The sequence below is a fragment of the Colossoma macropomum genome, unplaced genomic scaffold (genome assembly GCF_904425465.1).
Source record: "Colossoma macropomum unplaced genomic scaffold, Colossoma_macropomum, whole genome shotgun sequence".
NCBI lineage: Eukaryota > Metazoa > Chordata > Actinopteri > Characiformes > Serrasalmidae > Colossoma > Colossoma macropomum.
The window spans coordinates 28,411,491-28,433,742 of NW_023494809.1; the positions used below are offsets into that span (position 1 = coordinate 28,411,491).

At 38.6% G+C, this 22,252-nt stretch overlaps 1 protein-coding gene across 1 annotated transcript in view; it reads right to left on the reverse strand.

The window, feature by feature from the left end:
* Window positions 1-15,343, reverse strand: part of pou6f2 (POU class 6 homeobox 2) — a 211,116-nt gene extending 195,773 nt beyond the window's left edge. The window contains 2 exon segments of the mRNA XM_036558920.1: window positions 15,132-15,301; window positions 15,304-15,343. Of these exon segments, the coding sequence (XP_036414813.1) occupies window positions 15,132-15,301; window positions 15,304-15,343 (210 nt within the window).
* Window positions 15,344-22,252: the final 6,909 nt, after the last annotated feature.

Consider the following 22,252-nt stretch of genomic DNA (forward strand, 5'->3'; position numbering starts at 1 on the left):
CACTGCTGGTCCAAGTCTGGGGTTGCCTCTGGAGATTCAGCGGAGATGTCACCTCTACTCTCTCTCTCTCTCTCTCTCTCTCTCTCTCTCTTTCTCTCGACCTTTCTCCCTCTCCCTCTCCTTCCTCAGACGTACCTCCCCCCTCCTTCCCTGACGGCGGTGCACATCATAAACAAACACTGGCAAGGCAAAAAATAAATAAATTAATAAATAAAAAAACCTCGCCTTTTCTCTCTCCCGCTGCCTTATTTATGGAGAAGTTTCTGCCTAAGTGGTTCGGAGATGGGGGACAGGTGATCAGTTTGAATCTAGCCTGCTGAAAGGAGAGGCAGAAAAAAAGAAAAGGAGATGGGAGGGAGTTGGAGGGGTGCCTGGACCTTCATGGAACCGTGCCCCTCTGCCCACCCCCCTCTTCTTTTCACCCCCCCCCGCCCTCAGAATGGTCGATGATTGGCCCCCTCAGGGGCCGCCGCAAATGCGCTCATCAGATAGAGCGGCGCGGAGTTTGATATGACACATGATAATCTATGAAAATGTTAATCAATAGGAATAGTTTAAGCTGTCATTGGCCGAGCGAGGCCGGCTGGTCAATACTCATATACCCGGCAACAATGTCGCTTGTCATCGCTTCGCTGGACATTTTTTTGTCCCTCCTCTCTTTGTGGAGCACTTAAATACGAGAAACTCAACGACGCGTCAATATGCCCCCGTGGCTGCACCTCCCTCTCCAGAGAGGTAAACGCATTTTCCCCCGCCACTGAACGATGGTGCTTCGTTCATTTAAACCGTCTCTCCCTCCCTCCCTCTCTCCATCCCTCCATCCATCCATCCATTCCATTCCACCCCCCCCCCTCCCACACTCTCCCCTTTAGGTCCAGTGGAGGGCAAAATTAATACCTAATTGAATAGTGCAGTCATCAAAATAATCAATACTTTTTTATTATTTATTCTTTACAGTCTGTTGACTGGTTGAGAGCTGTGAGGAGCCGAGGGGAAAGCGAGGGCGAGAGAGAGAGGGAGAGATGGAAAGAGAAAGAGAGAGAGAGGAAAGTGTAATTTTCACCGCAGGCCGAGGAAGAGGAAGCGCCGGACACACAATAAAACACGAGGAAAAATTACAGCGGAGCAGAAGAGGGGAAAAATCAGGGGGAGTCGAAAAGTATAGGGAGAATCTTTCTCTTCACAACAAGTTTCGATGAAAAAAATAGGGACAAATACGACCCGGAGCATCCCCCTCCTTTGCCTCATGACATTTTTCCTCTTTTCTTTTTGGTAGGTCTCTTTATAACCAGTGAGAATGTTTCTGATGGCAACTGTCTTAAATTTTCATCCGTTCTCTCTGAATTAGAAGCTCAGAGTTGGGATGAACGTGCCTGGTCAATCTCCATGTCTCTCTCTCGCTCTCTCTCTCTCTCTCTCTCGGGTATTTAACTTAATGAAATAGGGGTTTTCCCAAGGAACCTCCTGATGCCAAGAAAGCATGAGTGGTAGGACTGTGAAGAGTTTGGGGAGGGTACATGTGGCGGAGGTGGTGGTGGGGTTGCTTTACTCTCCAACAGCCACGTAGGAGAAGAAACAGGAAAAAGCACTTGAACACTGACCCCTCCTCACCCCCCCCTCAGAGGGTCCCATCTGACCACCCCCCTCTCTCTCATAAGGTATCCATGCTAATTGCTAATGGTTCTAGCTGTGAGGCCTCTGGCGTCCCCCGAGGCTGAGAAAAGGGACTATGATTTGGTCAGTCGGGGAGCTGGCCGCTCTGGTTAGGGTCTGCTTTCCCTTAAAGTGTGTTACTTTCACTTCTTTTGTCTTTCAGCTTTGGGTCTCCACAGCAAAAATAAAATTAATGCAATAATTCATATCTGGAAAAAAAAGTATGTAAATATTTGATCTGGCAGAACTATGCAACAGTAATTACATTGTTAGAGATATTTCATGAAATAATACGAATATATTTAGCATATTATAGGGTGAAAATGCATTTGTATTTTAGGATGCACTTGAATTTGAATTAATTTTGTTAATGTATAATAATTTAATGTACATAGTAATTACATGCATAATAAGCTTATTATGCATATGCATTTAGTAAGTATTAAATGCAATTTATTTTTAAGACATTGTATCAAATATTGCTAATTACACCAATTAATTAAACCGTACAGTAAATGTTCACAGGGTTTATATTTTCCCCGTCTGCCACCACATTTTAAATTAATAATAACTCTGTTTTTTTTAACCCAATATTGCACATAACAATCTATCCCAAGACAATATGGGACCGTCTCACAGCCCACTCTGGGTCAGGCCTCTGACTCATGGGAAATCCCAAGAAAAGAGAGAGTGCTACTTCCTTATTCTCGGACGCCCCCAAAATCTGTTTATTTCATTCGACTCAGGCTATTTACATTTAAAACATATTTTCGACAAAGCTGAGTCAGTCCAAAAATCAATACACTCTAACTGCACACAGCTGTAATCACATAACAGTTTAAGTAATTCAAAGCTATTATGTGATTTGTTGTGAAGGATTGAAAAGTCAATTTTTATGTATTGATTATCATTCTGATTATTATTCATAGATGGCCGTTTTAAAACTGGGGCCTTTTCATTTGTCAACACAAATTATTATTATTTTTTTTTACCTCCATAGAGGTTTAATAGGGAAGCCGGGGCGACAGAAAGAACCACAGACAGCGATGAGTGGGTGGGCGACTATTAGATTGTCCTTCAGGGTGTTTTTGAAGAAAGCCTGGTGATCTTCTAAGGTTTAGTCCTGTTCCTCTCCTGCTGAGCTAAAGGTTTGTCTCCGCCACAGGGCTCCTCACATACACACACATGCACACACACACACACGCATACGCGCCACTTCCCGACACACTCTCACGCGCACACTCATGGAGAAAGTGAGTGTCTGTCAGTGTGCGCAATGCATAGACTACTCAATTCATATGCAGTGAAAACATCAAAATGATAATAAAACAGTATAATTTAATAATTACAACACATGTTTATATGTATTCATAAAATATGCACATATTATTGGGCAGGACAAAACCACTCTGTACGACTATTTATCTTGATTGATGACGATTGATTCCTTTAATAATTTATTCAAATATATTTACTCAGTGCTTTTGGGTCATTCTAACAAAACCACCTCAAATCATGCTCATAATTATTTGAGTATTATAATCACCACACAGATAAAAATATTTATATAATTTAGTAGATCAGGAGCTCTGTAGGTATGCAAAAAGTGGAATTCTTGATATTTCTATTAAAAGGTAAATCTCATTACTAATATTTATCATGGATAAATAGAAGTTTGTGTTATTTTTAAAAACTTTGCTGTCCTTGTAAACTTTAAGGCAGTGACTCAAAACAACTGCTGTTAATGTGTTGCAGTAATAAGATAAAACATTATATTTTGTGAAGTATATACAGGTATGCAAAGGTTTTAACAGTCCTGGTCAAATTACATGCTTTGCTGATTTTCTGAAAATATCTTAACACATCTGCTACATGGAACAAACCTAAATATGACATTTTTCTGCTAATTTCAGTGCACAATTTAAATTTATTTGCTCAGTTTGACATGTTAGAGGGAAAAATGTGAAAAAAATGTCTGCTTGTTTTATTTCTTTTCCAAAATATTAAACAGTAACTGTACATTAAAATGTGTAGAAGTGTGTTCACTTAAAAAACCAACCAAACGTCATTCGACCAGGAGCGCCCAAACTTTTGCTTGCAACTGTATATATTAATCATTAGTTCTAAAGTACTTATTCTGACCACAGTATACAGATGATGAAAAGAAAAGTTAGAGCGAAAAAGCACTATTTAGAAATTTTTCTTCAAATCTGTGATGCGGTAATGAGAATTTGGTCACTTCAATTGAAAAATATTAGAAAAAAAAATAATTTGTGATCATTTCAGTCATTCAGGTTTTTTTTTTTTTTCATTTTTCAACCAAGCTTCATTATAATATATATAAATAAGGAAAAAACAGCCCTTTGGGGTCCCAGTGTTTGTCATGTTACTGAGAGTAACACATTTCTAATGTATTTCACAAACTGACCAACAGATTTAAGCTAATAGCATTTTATTTTCACATTTTGTCTCTGTTTACTGAGTCTGACTAACAAATTCATTGAAGTGAGTCGTATTAGGTGGCGACACATTATATATTTTTTAGCGCTTGAGTCTGTATAGAGCTTTTATCAAACCGTGCAGCAGTCCTAACCCGTCCGACGCCACAGACACCCGGGATCAGAGAGAAAAGGCAGAGAGATTGTGTCGTTGCCTGTTGACTATCAAAGCTGAGTGTTAGAAAAAGCTCTTTGATGCCCGAGACACTATAAGACCCCGCTGGTCCTCCTCAGATAAATATAAAAAGCCATTGATTGAGAGTGAGTTTGTGTGTAGCTTTTTTCCCCCTCTCTCTCTCTCTGTCTCTCTCTTTCTCTCACTCTCTCTCTCTTTTTTTGGTACATCGATCCTCAAGCTGACCTTCTGCTGCTCCATAGCCCTTCTGCAGCTTACAGAGAGACAGAGCGAGAGAGAGGAAGAGGAGAGAGGAAGAGGCACGGGTCAGAAGAAAGGAGGAGAGATGGACGAATAATAAGGGATGTACCGATATAGGATTTCTGGGCCGATAGTTAAGTACCTCATTGTGGACGATGCCGATACCAACATCTGATAAGTGATGAATAACAAAGCCCTTTATTGCTGAAATGGTACACTTTTAAAAAATATGGTTCTTCAAGGGTTCTTCAGTAAAAGTCAATGGTTCTATATAGAGCCATGAACACTCAAAGACACCATTTCACCATGCAAAGAACCCTTTAACCCCTTCAAATCCCAGGCTTATTATATATTAAGGCTTATTATTCAATAACTACAATGCAACTTCAATGGTACTTCAACTGCACAATAGTTACAATAATAATAATAATAATAACAATAATAATAATAATAATTGAGCCCCCCGGTGGGCCCTGGTCATTTTAGGGGTTAAACATGCAGTTCTTTGAATGTTCATAGCTGTATATAGAACCACTGTCTTTCCTAAAGAACCCTGGAAGAACCATTTTTTAAGAGTGTAGCAATATAGGAGGATGAATAAATGCATAATAAATGTTTTAATGTAATAACATTTTCTTATAAGCTATTTTGGACGATTTCTATTGGTCCATCCATCAAGTGTTGACAGGGGCATCACTAGAGGTTCATGGACAGGGGGGCTATGCCTGGACTAAGGGGGTCTGGGGCATGGTCCCCAAAGAGAATCTTTTTTTAATGGCCCCAAAAATGTTTATAATGCACTTTTAGCGTAGCAACAGGCAGAAAATGTCAAGTACATCAGCCGTGATAAGTATATCAAAAAATGGTTATTTGGTCCAGTTGGCACACAGTAGATCTGCCTCATCATAGTCTGTATTAAGCACAATGCTGGTATAACAAACACTGTATCCATCCACTTACAACAGGCACAGATCAAGCAAAGGCACTGAAGTCCAGCAGTGCATCTCCTCTCTCTTAGATCAGCTGCAGGATCCTAAATATTCCAACACAGATTAGACATCAGTTCAGTCTGATTTTGCTCTGTAAGACCGTTTAATAAGCTAGTTGACAGAATTTCATGGTCATGGTGATAAATACTATATAAATACTAAGTTAAATTCAGTATTAATTTTAAGTTTATACAGCTCTCCCTCGCTTTCTTAAACACTAACCTCCATCAGATCTGCCCCTTCAGTCCTGTCAGTCTCCTTCAGCTTCTTCCTGTGTTGAGTAATACATTAACGTTATTAAACTCAGATTTACAAGAACTCAAGGAAATGATGACCAATCGATTTATTATTTTTTGTTATAATCTTCTCATCTGGCTGGCCTTCGACAGAGATTCTGCCTATTAATGTACATCTACAAGTTGAGGGATAGAAAACTTTGTTATGATGACCTTTTCACACAAAGCTCAGTCAGCTTCTTGTGTGAATTTTCCCGTTCCACCTTAAATGCTGCAGCAGTTACATTCTGGAAAACTCGAATAAGAATCTGGCGAATAGGCAAATTCAGCCTCGTCCTTTTCACTGACGTTAACTTGGTAAACAACGACATATGGCAGATACTGGTGTCACTGTTTCCAAATACTGAAGAGAAATCTAAAAAACAAAGAATGTAAAGAGCTGTCAGTGACGTTATTTCTGTCCCCCATGTTCGTTCACACTCTCCAAGAAGTGAGGTTAAAATAATCGGCTTGTCAGCTACTTCGTTAGCTAATGTCAGTGTTCGCCTAGCCTCGTTTCTTCACCTCACTTAAGCCCAAAGTTAACTAAAGTTAGATAGCTAGAGTCAACAAGAAACCGATAAACAGATATCCAGCTATACAGACCATAATTTGCCACAAATCCATATTGATATTCACTCTGATTCACACTGTGTCAGTCTGGATATTACAGATTTTGAATAAAAATGTTTATTTTAGCCAAAATCCTGTCAACAGCTTGGCTAACGGTTCCTTTGCTGTGCATAAACAGAGCCCCTCCCCCAGGTCTGATATGATTGGCTTACAACGTATGAGGTCTGATATGATTGGCTGAACGTTAGTCAAACTCTGGTAATGCAGCACAGGCAGCACTGCATTACAGCAGCAGCAGCAGCGCCTCCCCCAGGTCGCACCCTGATATTACAGTATATTGTGAATGAGAATAAACTATAGATGGACTAGTGAAGTACATTTACTTAGGAAGGGGGGCGCTAAATAACATTGCCTAGCAACACCCATGTGTGTTGACAATGTAAAGGAGGATGTTTTCCAGTGGCGTAAAAAAATGTTCCATCAATTGATCAACTTCTTTTTAAACTACGTTGATGGTGACCTTCATTTATAATGTAGCCAAGCATTTAAACAGACAAACAAGGGACTGAAAAGAGTAAATGTATGATAGAAAACATAAAGAAAATAAATAAGACCAAAAAAAATGATTAAAACGTATATAAGAGAAAAAAAAGGAAACTTTATGACACAAGATTTATAAGTCAAAACAATCACATAAAACTATTACGCACATTAATAATAAAATAAATAAATAAAACAACTAAGAAGGGTAATAAAAAAATAATTAGAAAATAATGCTAAGAAAATAATAGTAATGATAAATAGCAAAATGATTATAAAATAAAATAAATGACAAACAAAAATAAAAATAATAAATTAACAAACAGCTAAACTAATACAACCTAAAACAAAATCAACTGAAGCGAATGAAAGCGTGATGCAGTGGAGTTATCCACTCTGCTATATATTCGAGTGAGCTGAAATGAATGGAGAAGCCCAGCGCAAGTAATTACACACACGTCAGTTAAGCAATTGAAAATAGGAGTCTTAATTATCATTATTACATTCAAGATTCAATTCTAGGCATTCAGCATACAGTCTTATCCAGAGCACTATACAAATGTGCTTTGCTGTCTAGAAATATGTCCTTAACTTAGTGTAAATAAATATACCATTGAATTAAAGGGGAATTCCACAGATTTTCCAAAGTTCTGTATAATTAAGTAGTTAAAATGTAAACAGAGTTCTTCAGAGTGGTTTGGTGTGAAATGCTCTTCTCCAGAGAAACTTACAGAGTCAGAATTGTTCACAGTGGTGGTGATAGGAACCAGACGTCCACCTCTAAAAGCTCCCTCACAGAAAGTTACTACATGAAATGGTTATAAATACACTGCCTGGTGTCTGATACATTAGTACTTGGGTAAATATATTACTGTTTCATCAGTTCATGCTGGACGGGTACAAAAAATTAATAAATTTTTTACTTAATGGATATTTTACCCTCATCAACGTTACACATAAAACTCAGAAGACTCGTGTAGGTTCACTGGTGGTTTTGAGTAGTTAATAAAATGTCTATATTTGTGTTGTAGTCATGGTTCCTATCACCAACACTGTAAAGAAATGTGTCTGTAATTCACACCAAACCACCCTGAATGACTGTTTACATCGCAACCATAGAATCATGCAGAAATTTTGAAAAATCAGTGGAATTCCCCTTTAAGCCACAACATCCTCCTGGCTCTTTGGTCAGTCACCGCTGGCGACGGGGGCTGCGTGCTGATTGGCCGTCGGGGCGGGCTGTAGCCGGGACCTGTCTGCAGGCTGACACTGACGAATAGTTTTTAATACCTGCACCAACGCTGCATCATCCGGACCTTACAGTGTCAGAGTGTGTACACACACACACACACACACACACACACACACACACACACGGCTTAGGATTATTTATTGGATGTATTTATATCCCAACTTCCAAGTTCCCAAACAAGAAGTGGAATCCTTTATCCTTTGTGAACTCTATGCTGTGTATGTTAAAGGTAAGCTGTACTGCTAAAAATGTACATTTCAGCTGCCCATTTAAAAATGTGTAGTATGTAACTATGTGTTTATGTACAATGTGTAGACATTCTCAATGCTTTTTGCTGCTATAGCCCTGACGTTTACCCTTGAGATGAATACAGTACATCCATATAACTATGGGCCCAGTCTCTTTCTACAAATGTAAATAAGTGAACACATCCTCTACAGAGAACACACTCCTGCACATTTTAATGAACAACTACTGTTTATTTACTGAATTTAACATATCAGGAAAATTAAAACACAAAACAGCCCTGTGAAAAAGTTATGGCACACTTTTTCCCGATATGCTAAATTGACTGTGTCAGTTCACCAACAATATCGGTCAGTACTGAGCTCTTGTCCTATATTTGGTCATTTGTTTTTTAACAGACATCTCTGATGTGAGAAAAAGTATTTATTTCCAAGATTTTATTGTGTCTGAACTGACAGCAATTGCTCATTTTTTCACTGAAATACAGGCTGAACACAAAACATCATCATGGTTTCAATAACAACAAATACATTAAGTGCAGCCAATACTAACATTTAGTGTTAGGATAACATGGTTTAACACACACACTCATACAAAAGGCTAATTAACTAATTAGCAAAGTAAAATTCATTGACAGAAACAAACAAAAAGCTCCACCCCCCTGTGCTACAATGTGTATATTATGCAGTCTCTTTCAGCAGGCCACCTAGTGGCCACCCCACCAATAGAGTGAAAATTAATCATTTTTTGCAATTAAATAAAATAGATCTCCCTGTAACTCTGTTATCAGATGAACCAGGACACTGTTGGCTCTCTGTGTATGACATACTGTAACTCTGTTGAGCTGCTAGTGAGCAATGAGGGGCGAAAGGATGGCAAAAAAATAACAACTGGCTTGCTTGCTTACCTACAAAGATGAAAATTACTTTCATTTTTTCCTGTAAATCATGTTTCCATTGAAATATTCCTTCAAAGGTATAAAAGATGCATAAGACAGCTGCGGGACCTACGTAGCCCTGCTGGTGACATATAAATATAAATAAAATAACATATAAATAAAACTAACGCGTGCCCACGCTTTATTAATGTGTGGGAATGAGATCCTAACGTGTGGCCACGACTTAGTAAGGTGTGGGAATGAGATAATTAAGTTGTGGCCACTACTTAGTAAGGTGTACGAATGAGATCATGCTATACTAAGTACTGGCCACGCGTTAGGATCTTGCTCCCACACCTTACTAAGTTGTGCCCATGCAGTAGGACCTCATTTCCACGCCTTACTAAGTCGTGGCCATGACTTGATTATCTTGTTCCCATGTCGTGGTCACGCATTACTTTAATTTATACAGGATGTCACCAGTGGTGTTCTGTAGGAACCTCCAAAACAGGCTGGTAATTTGGGGTTGGTAAACTGAGAACTGACAACAGAATCACTGAGCACTGTCTAGTTAAAACGAGTTTAGCACATTTTTGATCATATAAAATTACATTGGCCAATATTATTGGTTCAATTTTTACCTCCTCAGAACTGTTATTAGAATCACATCATTTCATACCAATCGGGCTGTACTTTCTCTCTTCCTATCTACCTAAAGTACTGTTCTCCTTCACATTATGTCACAGGGTTATCTGTTAGATGTGGTAGAACTGGGTAACCTGGAGTTAAAATGCACACAAAGACGATGTTGCAAACCCCAGAACTGGCTTTCTAACTTCCATTGTTTCCAATCTGTCAATACCACACACACCAGATTAAAGAAACAGACCACAGACAAAGACCAAAGCAGCATGACCCCCCACCCATCCTCCACAAAGTCAGTTCTACCACCCTGTTAACTGCATGGGTCCATTTGCACATGTGTACACACACACACACACACACACACACACACACACACACACGATAGGTGAGAAAAAGTGATTTCCCAAAAAGGCTGGCTAATTCTCTATGAAGGGAGAGGCCACGATCGATAAATCATTTCTAAGTAGATTGTAAAGAAAAAAATTATATCCCGAGTCCGGCAGCACTGCATTAGAGAATCTCCAACGGGGGGGGGTGAGGGGGGGGGCAATGCCTTAATCTCAATAAATGAAAGACCAGTGTCCTTTAGGCACCTGATTTAACTAATACCACACCAGCTCAGAGGACTCAGACACCTGTTAGAGATCTCACTCACAGAGTCGGGGATGGTCAGCAGAGACATCTTCTGTTCTCTACCAGACATAGAACAGATAGACGGACAGACAGACAGACAGCTCGATAGATAGCTCGATAGTAGATAGATAGACAGACAGACAGACAGACAGACAGACGACAGGTCGATAGATAGATAGGTAGATAGACACAGTCATTCAGATAGATAGATAGATAGATAGATAGATAGATAGACAGACAGACAGACAGAAAGACAGACAGACAGACAGACAGACAGACAGATGGATAGATAGATAGACAGACAGAGACAGACAGACAGACAGACACACAGCTCAGTAGATAGACAGACAGACAGCTCGATGGACAGCTCGATAGATAGGTAGATAGACAGACAGACAGACAGACAGACAGACAGACAGACAGGTCGATAGATAGATAGGTAGATAGACACAGTCATTCAGATAGATAGATAGATAGATAGATAGATAGATAGATAGACAGACATACACACAGCTCAGTAGATAGACAGACATACAGACAGACAGCTCGATGGACAGCTCGATAGATAGGTAGATAGACACAGACATTCAGATAGATAGATAGATAGACAGACAGAAAGACAGACAGACAGCTCAATAGATAGCTCCATAGATAGATAGATAGATAGATAGACAGACAGCTTGATAGATAGCTTGATAGATAGATAGATAGATAGATAGATAGATAGATAGATAGACAGACTAGACTAGATAGATAGATAGACAGACAGACAGACAGACAGACAGCTTGATAGATAGATATATAGATATATAGATAGATTGATAGATAGACAGACAGGCAGAAAGACAGACAGCTCGATAGATAGCTCGATAGATATACAGGATATATAGATAGATAGTTAGATAGACAGATGGACAGACAGCTAGATAGATAGATAGATAGATAGCCCGATAGACAGATAGACAGACAGCTAGATAGACAGATAGGCAGGCAGACAGACAGACTGACAGACAGACAGCTTGATAGATAGCTTGATAGATAGAGAGAAAGACAGACAGACAGACAGGCCAAAACCTTATCTCAAAATTACAAACTATTGTAAAACAATGTCTCGGGCATCAGGCAACGTATTCAGGACTATGTTTTAGCTTTCTGTCTGGGAGCTTTTAGAGGCCTTAAACTCTTCGGAAATCTGTTTCCATCACACCACTCAGAATGACTTTATTTAAATCTCAATGATTGAACTATGCAGACATTTTAAAAATCAGTGGAATTCCCTATTAACTTTAACATACATTAAGGGCTCATATCATGGAAAGCTCAATTTCCCTCACTAAAAGAGCTTAATGTAGTATGTAAATGTCATTGAAGTGTACTGTTTACTTTCCAGTCTGTACATTCCATACATGGAAGCCACACTGCAAAAAAGAGCCCATTTTAAATTCATTGTCTTTGTGATGTCACAAAAACCAACAGGTTCACATATATCCATCTTTTCAGCCTGCTTTTCAGTTTAGCCCTGCCCATTCATGCTGACCTTGTAAGGAGTGTTTCAGTCCAGGCTGCTTTTTGAATGAGGCACAATACAGAATCAATCAGAATAGAGCTCATTTACATATAAGAGTCTTAAAGGCACAGCGACATAAGCAGCCTGTTTAATTCCGAGGGATAAGGATAGGAGCGAAAGCAGTCGTGTAAAAAAATGAATTATGACTGCTTTGGCACACATCACAAAGAAAAACAACACAAGAAAAATACAGAATATGGGCCCTTTAATATAACATTATTGTATTCTCAGTAACAGTTTTTCATTAATTGATTCATCATGAAATATTCGGCCCACAAAGTGTGGCAGGGCATCTAGCGTGTTCAAAAGGTGTGAAAATGAGTTGTGAATTAGTTGTTGATATTGAATTCTAAAAATATGTTCTCAAAAATAGAAACAGAACACAATTAAATTTCGAATATTCCTACGTCTTTTCTTCAGTTTTCCTCAGAGATACATGCTTTTCCTCCATGGCTTCTCCTTTCAGCCCCAAATCACGCTTAAAACAGGTAAACAACGCAGTCAGCTGCTCCCCCACCTCGTCATCCACCAACTATGATTCAGCAACTGCCTTGAATTTGCCACTCCACTGACTTTTACATGCCCTGCTCATTAACTGCGTAATATATACTAATTGCCAGCAAGGACGAGGGGCCGGCCGGAGCGCGCGTGAGAGCGTCCTAATGACTGAGGACGGCAGAGCAAGTGAATCAAGACGTTGTCTTTCCCTCGTGGGGAGTTAATTGCACGGTTCAGGCCCGATTCACACATTACACGAGAATTATGAGGCGTATTAGTCCTCTTTTCAGGGGAAATTAGCATCCTCGCCCCCGCTGTGTTTGTGATTTATGCTTTGGTCTAATGCATATAAAACAGCTCTCTTAATCAAAGAGGATAGTAGAGTGCACAAGCGTGCAGGGCAATAACTATAGCTCCATTCGTCCAAGTCATAGCGACCATATCAATAACGGTGGACTCGATTAATGTTCATCTATATCTACATCACTGGTATCTCAGGCATTTCAAAGGGTATTATTTAAGGAATAAATAGGCTGATATTTTCATTCTCACATGGTGATCACACTTATACACCATTCACTCAATTGAAATCACTCATTTCAATCATATAAAGCCAATTCTGTTGCAGATACATGTGCAAGTAAATGATTCCAGCATAAACACCTAAGGTTTATAACGATTTGTTTCAAACTATAAAAAAAAATAATTAATACATTTTTTTACAATCATCTTAATTTGATTTCTAATTTTATTCTTAGTTTAATGATTTTCTCATTTCAATCGATTGTTTTAATCATGTTTCAATCATGTTTTTAATTTCTATTCTCGTTTTTTTTAAGCAACTCTGTATTTTCTCATTTGTAAAGCACTTTGAATGACAGCGGGATATGAAAGGTGCTATATAAATAAACTTGCCTTGTCTTTTATTCAGTAACTACACACAAAACAATGCAAACTGGCCGTGCTGAGTTATTCCTACGTTATAGAAGTGTGTTATAAAGCAATAAGCCACATGAGGCCATGCATTACTCTGATTTTAAGGGGTGTTGTTAGGGACAATGCAAAGCTAAATAAAAATCACTGTAATGTCACAATCTTAGATGGCTTTTTGTTTTTACAAAAAAAGGTCGCAATATAAAATATGAGCACTACTTTTATGGAAAACTAAAACTACATGAGTGTTAATTGCGCCCCCTTGTGGAAGATCTTCAGCCTGCTAAACATGAGAGAGTGAGTGAGTGAATTTTTTAATTAAAAATATCAGATCAGCATCGATCTAAGCTGATAATGAAGGTTTTAGTACTGGCATTGGCAAAGAAGAAATTGTATTGGTACTGCTGTCTCTATAATATATATGGAATTATATTAAATTCCAATATTGAATTCTACTGAACTGGCTTAAAATCAGAGTTCAAAACCCATTTAGGACCTTTAACTGATCTTGGACTTTAGACTATAATCCTTTTGCTTTGAGTGAGCCTATATCTGAATTACGTTTATTTTATTAAAACAAATAATTGCACATTCCATTTTGTCACCAATAAAACAATCATAACCCTACCAAAACTTTATTAAATGTTTCAGTAGTGACTGTTTCGGTGGTGACAATTTTAGCTCATTTTCTGCAAAACTCAAAAATAATAGCCAGTATATGACCAGCAAACACACCTTCGAACAGCTGTTCACACATAAAATCATCATATTTTTCATTAAAACACAAAAAGTTTACTGAACTGCAGAAAGTATGTGTTTCGGTAGTGACAATTCTTCATGTTCCACACTGATTTTCAGACTTTGGGACACATTTACTTCAAAACAATGGGATCTAATTGCTCAACATGTGGCCATGAGGGACAGGGATGCAGTCTCACTTCCTGCTCTTAAAAGCAGGGGCGTGGCTAAAATAAGCCTCCGTCTGCAGACAAAAAATCTGTGTTTTGGAAATGACATGAAAACGCGAAACAGCATTTATGAGGTTTTTTATATTTAAAAAAATTTTTTTTTAAAAAGTCTTTCAATTCTTTCAAAAAAAATCTTAAAAAGAAAACATTGAAAAATTATTTTACATACACACACACACACACACACATTATATATATATATATATATATATATATATATATATATATATATACATATATAAAATTCTTTGAGATATTGTTGATATAAATATATATAATAATATAAATAAATGTTGATATAAATAAATAAATATTTACGACTGTTATTTTCACAAGCGTAAATTTAGGGCTTAGGGTTTGGGACAGACACTCCCAGTAGAAAGCACCTTAGTTTATTGCTATCTCTATTAATGTCTTGGCTTTAATCAAATCATATCATTATCTTTGTAAATATCTGTGGTTTGCATACATAATTATTTTTTAATTTTACTGTGAGACTGTAATTTGAACTAATTCAGTATAATGGTCCTTACAGGTCACTGCATTTGGCTGAACCGGGCTGAGTAACCGTTCCTTGATGTCATTAGTGGGCAGCGCAGTCTACATACCTCAGGATGCCCGCAGATCCGAGCGTGTTTGGCACGGTGTATGGAGCAGGAGGAAATGGCCTGGCTCCTGGGTAAGTGTGTTGATTGTTTCCCCAGCAGAGCCTGTCCTCGGAGCGCAGCGGGAGGGGAGGGAGGGTGATGAGGGTGAGAGGAAGGGCCAGCGTCCCCCCTCGCCCCCCTACCCGCACCGGGCTGCCCCAGCATGCCACCATCGATCCGTCCAGAGAAAGAGGGGAGGGGTTGGAGATTGTGTTGAGGAAGGGAAAGAAAGAGAGAGAAAGAGAGAGAGAGACAGAGAGAGAGAGAGAGAGAGGTAGTTATCAGAAGACAAGCTGAGGCAGAGAGAGAGAGAGAGAGAGAGAGAGAGAGAGAGAGAGAGATGAAATGGGTTGTCGCTTCTCCATTTCTCTTCACTATCTCGCCTTTAGGTCCCACAGTGAGGGTGACGAAAGGCCTTAGAGTCCAAATCACACACTCAGACCAAGATGGAAGACAGATAGAAGCTAAATAATCTTTATAATCTTAATAATTAGACAACAGTAGCACAATGATTAACCTTTGTCATCATTATAATTAATGCTTAGCATTCGCTATGAGCTTTTATTATGTCCCAGATCAGAAAAATGTCATATATATACACATGTATATATGTCTTCCCTGCGATGGACTGGTGACCTGTCCAGGTGTTTCACAAGACATTTATAGAGACAGTAATAGGCTAAATATATATAAAATCATAATTTCTAGGCACTTTCTAAGCGTCTGTCCCAAACCCTAAACCCCAAGTGTACAACCCAATTTCCAAAAAGTTGGGACGCTGTGCAAAATGTAAATAAAAACAAAATACAATGATGTGCAAATCATTTGAACCCTATATTTTATTAAAAATAGTACAAAGACGACATATCAAATATTAAACCTGAGAAATTTTATTGTTTTTTGAAAAATATTTGCCCGTTTTGAATTTGATGCTAACAACACGTTCCAAAAAGTTGGGACGGAGTCAACAAAAGGCTGGTAAAGTTGTGTAATGCTAAAAAAAAAAACACTGTGGTTGATTGGCAACAGGTCAGTAACATGATTGGATGTAAAAAGAGCATCTCAGAGAGGCTTTCAGAAGTAAAGATGAGGGATTCACCACTCTGTGAAAGACTGTGTGGGCAAATAGTGCAACAATTCAAGAATAACGTTTCTCAAAATAAAACAGCAAAGAACTTCTGCTTTTCATCAGTGAACAGTTCAAAAGCCAGTATTCATGATGGTATGGGGGGCATTAGTGCACATGGCATGGGTGACGTGCACATCTGTGAAGGCACCATTAATGCTGAATGATATATACATGTCTTGGCAACATATGCTGCCATCTAGACGACGTCTTTTTCAGGGAAGGCCTTGATTATTTCAGCAAGACAATGTCAACCCACATTCTGCATGTATTACACCAGCATTGCTCCGTATTAAAAGAGTCCAGGAGCTAAACTGACCTGCCTGCAGTCCAGACCTGTCACCACTGAAAACATTTGGCGTATTATGAAATAAAAAATGACAAAAGAGATCCAGAACTGTTGAACAGCTGAAATCCTGTATCAAACAAGAACAGGAAAACATTTCACTTTCTAAACTGCAGCAGCGTCTCCTCAGTTCCCAAACGCTTACAGAGTGTTGTTAGAAGAAGAGGTGATGAAGCACAGTGGTAAACAGGCCCCCATCCCAACTTTTTTGGAATGTGTTTGTTGGCATCAAATTCAAAATGGGCATATATTTTTCAAAAAACAAAAAAATTCTCAGTTTCAACATTTGATTTATTGTATTTGTAGTATTTTCCTGTAAAAATATGGTTTACATGATTTGCATCCTATTTTTATTTAAATTCTGCACAGCGTCCCAACTTTTTTGGAAATGGGGTTGTAGATCATGAAGAAAATTAAGGCACCATATATTTAATCTCTTAAACTATTGGCTCATTACTCAGTTATTAATCCTTAACAGGGCTATTATGTGCATTGGTTCAATAATGGTTTGATTAGTTGACTAATCAAATAATAATCTATAGATGACAGAAAAAATTCATGCGCTACTTTATTTAATCTCTTGAACTATTGGCTTATTACTCAGTTATTAATCTTAACCCTTAAAGGGGTTATGACACTCACTGGTTCAATAATGGTTCAATTAATTGACTAAACATGTAATAAACTACAGATTAATTAATTACAGACGTATTTGTTAGTAGCCCTAATGATGAGTGAAGACAGATTAAGACAAATACACTTCAATCTTTCATGCGGCGTTTCAGCTAAATATTTCAGTGCGGAATCAGTGATTTAGGATTTTTTTAGAATATAATAATTTTAAAAACTGGTACAAAAACCTCAAAAAACAAACAAAATGTTCTCAAGCAACAAAACAGATTAATAAATCATACACCAAAGTGATAGCAGAGTGTCAAAAGCGGCTTCGTGCAAGCGAGAGAGGCCACAGGGGGGTCTGAGACAGAGGTGTGTCTCAGAGTGTGTGTGTTTAGGGTGTGTGTCTGTCAGATCAGGCATCACAGTGACATCTGCACCGAATAGAGCTTAAAGGTCAGCTCCTGAGGAAGACGACTGAGGAAGCGCTCGTTCTCTCTGGTGGCTCAGATCTGCTCCTCAGGAGAGAAGAGACCTTTAATATATGGAGTGATGGCCCAAGCTGCCGCTATAAGGCTGATATAAGGTACAGTGCAGTCCGTAAGTAATCGGACAGTGTGTCAAATCTGTCTACCAGCACATAAAATGAAACAGTGTCCATGAGTAGACGGTCAGTTTTAATTTTATCATATTCACTTCTATATTAAGTATTAACAGCTTTATTGAGTGTTAACAGCTGTGTCTCAAATCAGGGGCTGCATCCTTCGAAGGACGTGGTCTATGAAGGCTTGTCCTTCGAAGGCTGCACCGAAATAAGACGGTCTGCTCTACGGCAGATTTCCTGTTTGTGTCACAGCACCACTGTTCCCTGTTACGAAACGCCGCTCCTGTCAAGTTCTTTAAAAGTTCTTTAAAGACAGAACCAGAAACTTTGATTTTAGTTTTTATTTTTTCATTTATTAGAGCTGGAGGTGCTTCTCTCTGTCGGCTCCTTGCTCCCTAAAACAAAATGAAACGTTAGTGTAAGTTTAGCTTCAGACCACATTGGCTTTTTTCAAAGCCAATGTGGTCTGAAGCTAAGCCTCCTCTGCGGACGCTGCCATGTTCTCGAATCCTCACCGGCACGCAATGAACCTCAGAATATGTTGGCTGGCCGCATATTCGAAAAGGGACGGCCTAGACGCGCTGCTGTGACACAATTGGCCTTCAAATGCAGACCCCGAAGGACGCAGTCCCTGAATTGGGACACGGCCCGATGTTGAGGTCTCAAATGATCTGATGAACCATATTGGAATTCTAGCCCTTTTAGTAGGTTCTGACTGACCGGTTGGTTAATAAAATCAGCTGAAATTAAAGTTTTATTGATTAGTTGTAACGTGACAGAACCAGCCAGACGCTTGATGCACAAAACAAGCAATGAGGCTTTAATTGTAAAGGATATGGCTGAAATCATAGTCAGTGAACAGGCATAGGTCAGATCCAAAAAAGACAAAAGACAGAAAAGGACAAACATAACAAGAGCAACCAGATCCAAAAAGGGCAAAGCCAAAAAGGCAAAGTCGGAAAATCCAGAAATGGGGTCAAGTGCAAAATAAGGCAAGAATATCAAACAGGAAACCATCAGTAACTCACCAAGAGAAGCAACAGCTCACAAAGTAACTGACCCCAAGCCTGGGCTTTTAACTAAACTAAGACTGGTCACATGGCAAACAGAGCAGGTACAACAGATCAGTATTCAGATGACTGTGAATGGTGGATTACAGAAGTGTAACAGTCACATGATCTCCCAGGGGACTCTGGGAAATGGAGTTCTTGTGTGAGTTGGAGCCGGAGGGACACGTGACATCAGTATTGGTGAAAATCTTGTATATTGGAGGGGCTGAGAGTGAGAATTCAACAATCTAGGACAAAATTATCGATTTTTTTTGTTAATTTAAAACTTGGTATTGTACAGTTACATATTCAGTATGACAGTTTCTGTCACCAGAGGGGGGCGACAGAAACTGTCGAGTCAGTCAGACAAAAAAATGCATGTTAAGGTTTGAAAATGTGCTCATTAAAGCTAATGACATCTTTCACATCAGAACTCATGGTTGCTTTTGTTTGGTCATTTTGGCGTGCTGAGCTCTCTAAAAAAATTACAGGTTAAATTTACTTAAAAATGTCATGTGGTTCCACAAAAAGGTGTTAAGTAGCTTCTAAGAGACTTGACTGAGGAATCTGTACGTTCATGAATTCAAGTAAATTGCATTAAATTTATTTGAGTGAGTTTCTAATTAACTGGACTGACTGCTTTGTGCATTTACTCTTACATTTTACTCAAAGGGGAATTCCAACGATTTTTCAAAATTACTGGGAGATTCATTGGTTAAGATGTAAACAGAGTCATTCAGATACAAAATAAAAAGTGCATTGGACATGTTGCATGTTAAATCTGTAAAAGTGAAAAGACGTCATGACACCTAAATATTAAACTATAATTTTAAGCCATGTGGCAGCTTTAGTTTGTATACCAGTGTATTCAGTGTTGACCCTGTTTGAATTTGTCCCTGGTAGTATGTCAATGAGTATAAAATCACAGGGAACATTCAGGCACAGACGGGTTAAGAATGAAAAATGCTGTTTGTGATGAGTGTGGCAGTGCAGGGCTGGAGTGTTGTGTTCATACTGGGGGTTACATGACATGACATGACCAGCCCACCTTCAATTGGGACTCCACCGATTTTTCAAAATGTCTGAATAATTCAGTGTTTGAGATGTAAACAGAGTCATTCTGAGTGGTTTGGTGTGAAATTGTTGATTGTAGAGACTCAGATGTCTTCACAGTGGTGGTAATAGGAACCAGGGGTCACCATGACTACAATACAAATATAGACATTTCATTTACTATCCAAAACCACCAGTGAACCTACACGAGTCTTCTGAGTTTATATGGACTGTTGATGATGGAAAATAGTGGCAAACCTGGAAAAAAAGAGTTTTCTTTGGGGACTATAACGATCATAAAACTATCATAAAACAATATCTCAGGCACCAGACAGTGAATTCATAACCAGTTCACATAATAACGTTCTGTGAGGGAGCTTTTAGTGGTGGACGTCTGGTTCCTATCACCACCACTGCGAACAATTCTGACTGTAAATTTCTCTAGCCCTATTAAATTCTGCTCAACCATTTGGTAGAGCACATTTTGAGTCACTATATGTGCCACAAAGTGCCGTCTCGACAGTTTGGCAGACGTGAATATTTAAAAAACTGTGGGGTCAAAAAAAAACAAGGAAAAAAAAAACACCAATTGTTTTTATTATTGCCCCAAACAAATGAAAAATACCAAAAAAAATTCCTTTGTGTTTTTGGTGAGAAAATTAAAGTGTTAAAATGGAGCATTTCACACTAAACCACTCTGAATAACTTTGTTTACATCTTAACCATTTAATTAAGTAGAAAATCGGTGGAGTTCCCCTTTAAACTCTAACTGTATTTATCCTGCTATTCTGCTTCTCCATCTCTTACTTTTATTAGCTAGTGATAAAATGAAAATTGGCAAAAGTTTTTATCTTAAATGTGACATCATCATGACACTCAATATGCTACAAATGAATGCTAGCTAAGTAAATTAAGGTCAGCGTTTCTCACTGCCCACCTGCTCGGATATGTCTTCATCCTCCTCAAGCAGCTTTTTGTCGTTTTTTTTTTTTGGTGCTGCCTTGTTTTCTTGCAGTTCTTGCCATCTTCATATGATTCACATATGAAATCTGTTACATCGGTAATGCAAAAAAAGTAATGACCTCTGTAGAGCTGCCTGCTGTGTTAGCCAACAACAGATTCACACCATTGTGTTGAATTTAACTGCTACATCATTTAAGGTGGAACGGGAAATGAGAAGTTAACCTCAGCTTCATCTATTCTCTATCCACTGTACGAGACACAGTTACAATCAGCAAACAGGGGCTGTATGGCTTGAGGTGGGAGGTCTTGCTTAAACCCTAAATTACTGATTAGCATGATTCACATGGACGTAACATAGGTGTAGTTTGTCTAAGAGTTCTCACATGTGTGAGTTTCTACATCAGCTCACAGTGACCAGCCCAGAAAGCTATCGGCCCACCAGGAATTCTCCCAACTCTCCCAGTTATGCCCCTAAAATAGTATCCATCTGCATTACCAGGGACCCATATTCACTCATGCTGTGGCGCACAAGGCAAACCCTTGTTATATGTGTGAATGATGTGGAGTTTGGGTTACTGGTTTGGACAGTAGAGCGCTCATGGGTACAACATACAGGAAAAAAATGACTATTTATTCTATTAATTCTATTTATTGATTTCATGGCCATCATTGATAAATATTGATAAATCAACAAAGGTTCCAGGCCCAGTATATGGGTGTCATAAGACACCAATATTTACCGTTTGCTCATTTAGATTTTTATAAACACATAACTCTAATTTGAAAAGAATTACTCATAAAAAAATGAATAAATAAAAACTTTTGGAGTTTTATATTTCTGACCATATCAAACTATCTTGCAGACATGATCGGTCATCAAATGTTTTAGATACACTGTAAAAAAAATTAGAAGTCTGTTCAGCTTAAACTGATATAGTAACTGATTACATGGCTTTTCTTGAGTTGACTCAACTTGAGGACACCAGAGTTCACACAACTCAAACTTTGCAGTTGCGTCAAAAAGTCTCCCAGCTACTGTTTCTAGGTCTGCAACTCAGATAGATAAACAAACCTGAATTTGTGTTTTTCACTCAGTTTCCCCACTAGCTGGCGCTCCTTCTATCACACAGTCCCATCTGGCATACTTTCCTCTTAGGCTTTCAGATATGGACAGCTGTGGCATTGCTGGGATTCAAACTCACAACCTCCTGATGTTGGGATGAATTATTAGACAGCAAATGCCATGTTTTAAAGTTAAAACAACAAATATTTACTCCAGTATATTACCAGTGGACTAAGCCATCACCCGCAGAGGAGGCTGTGGGT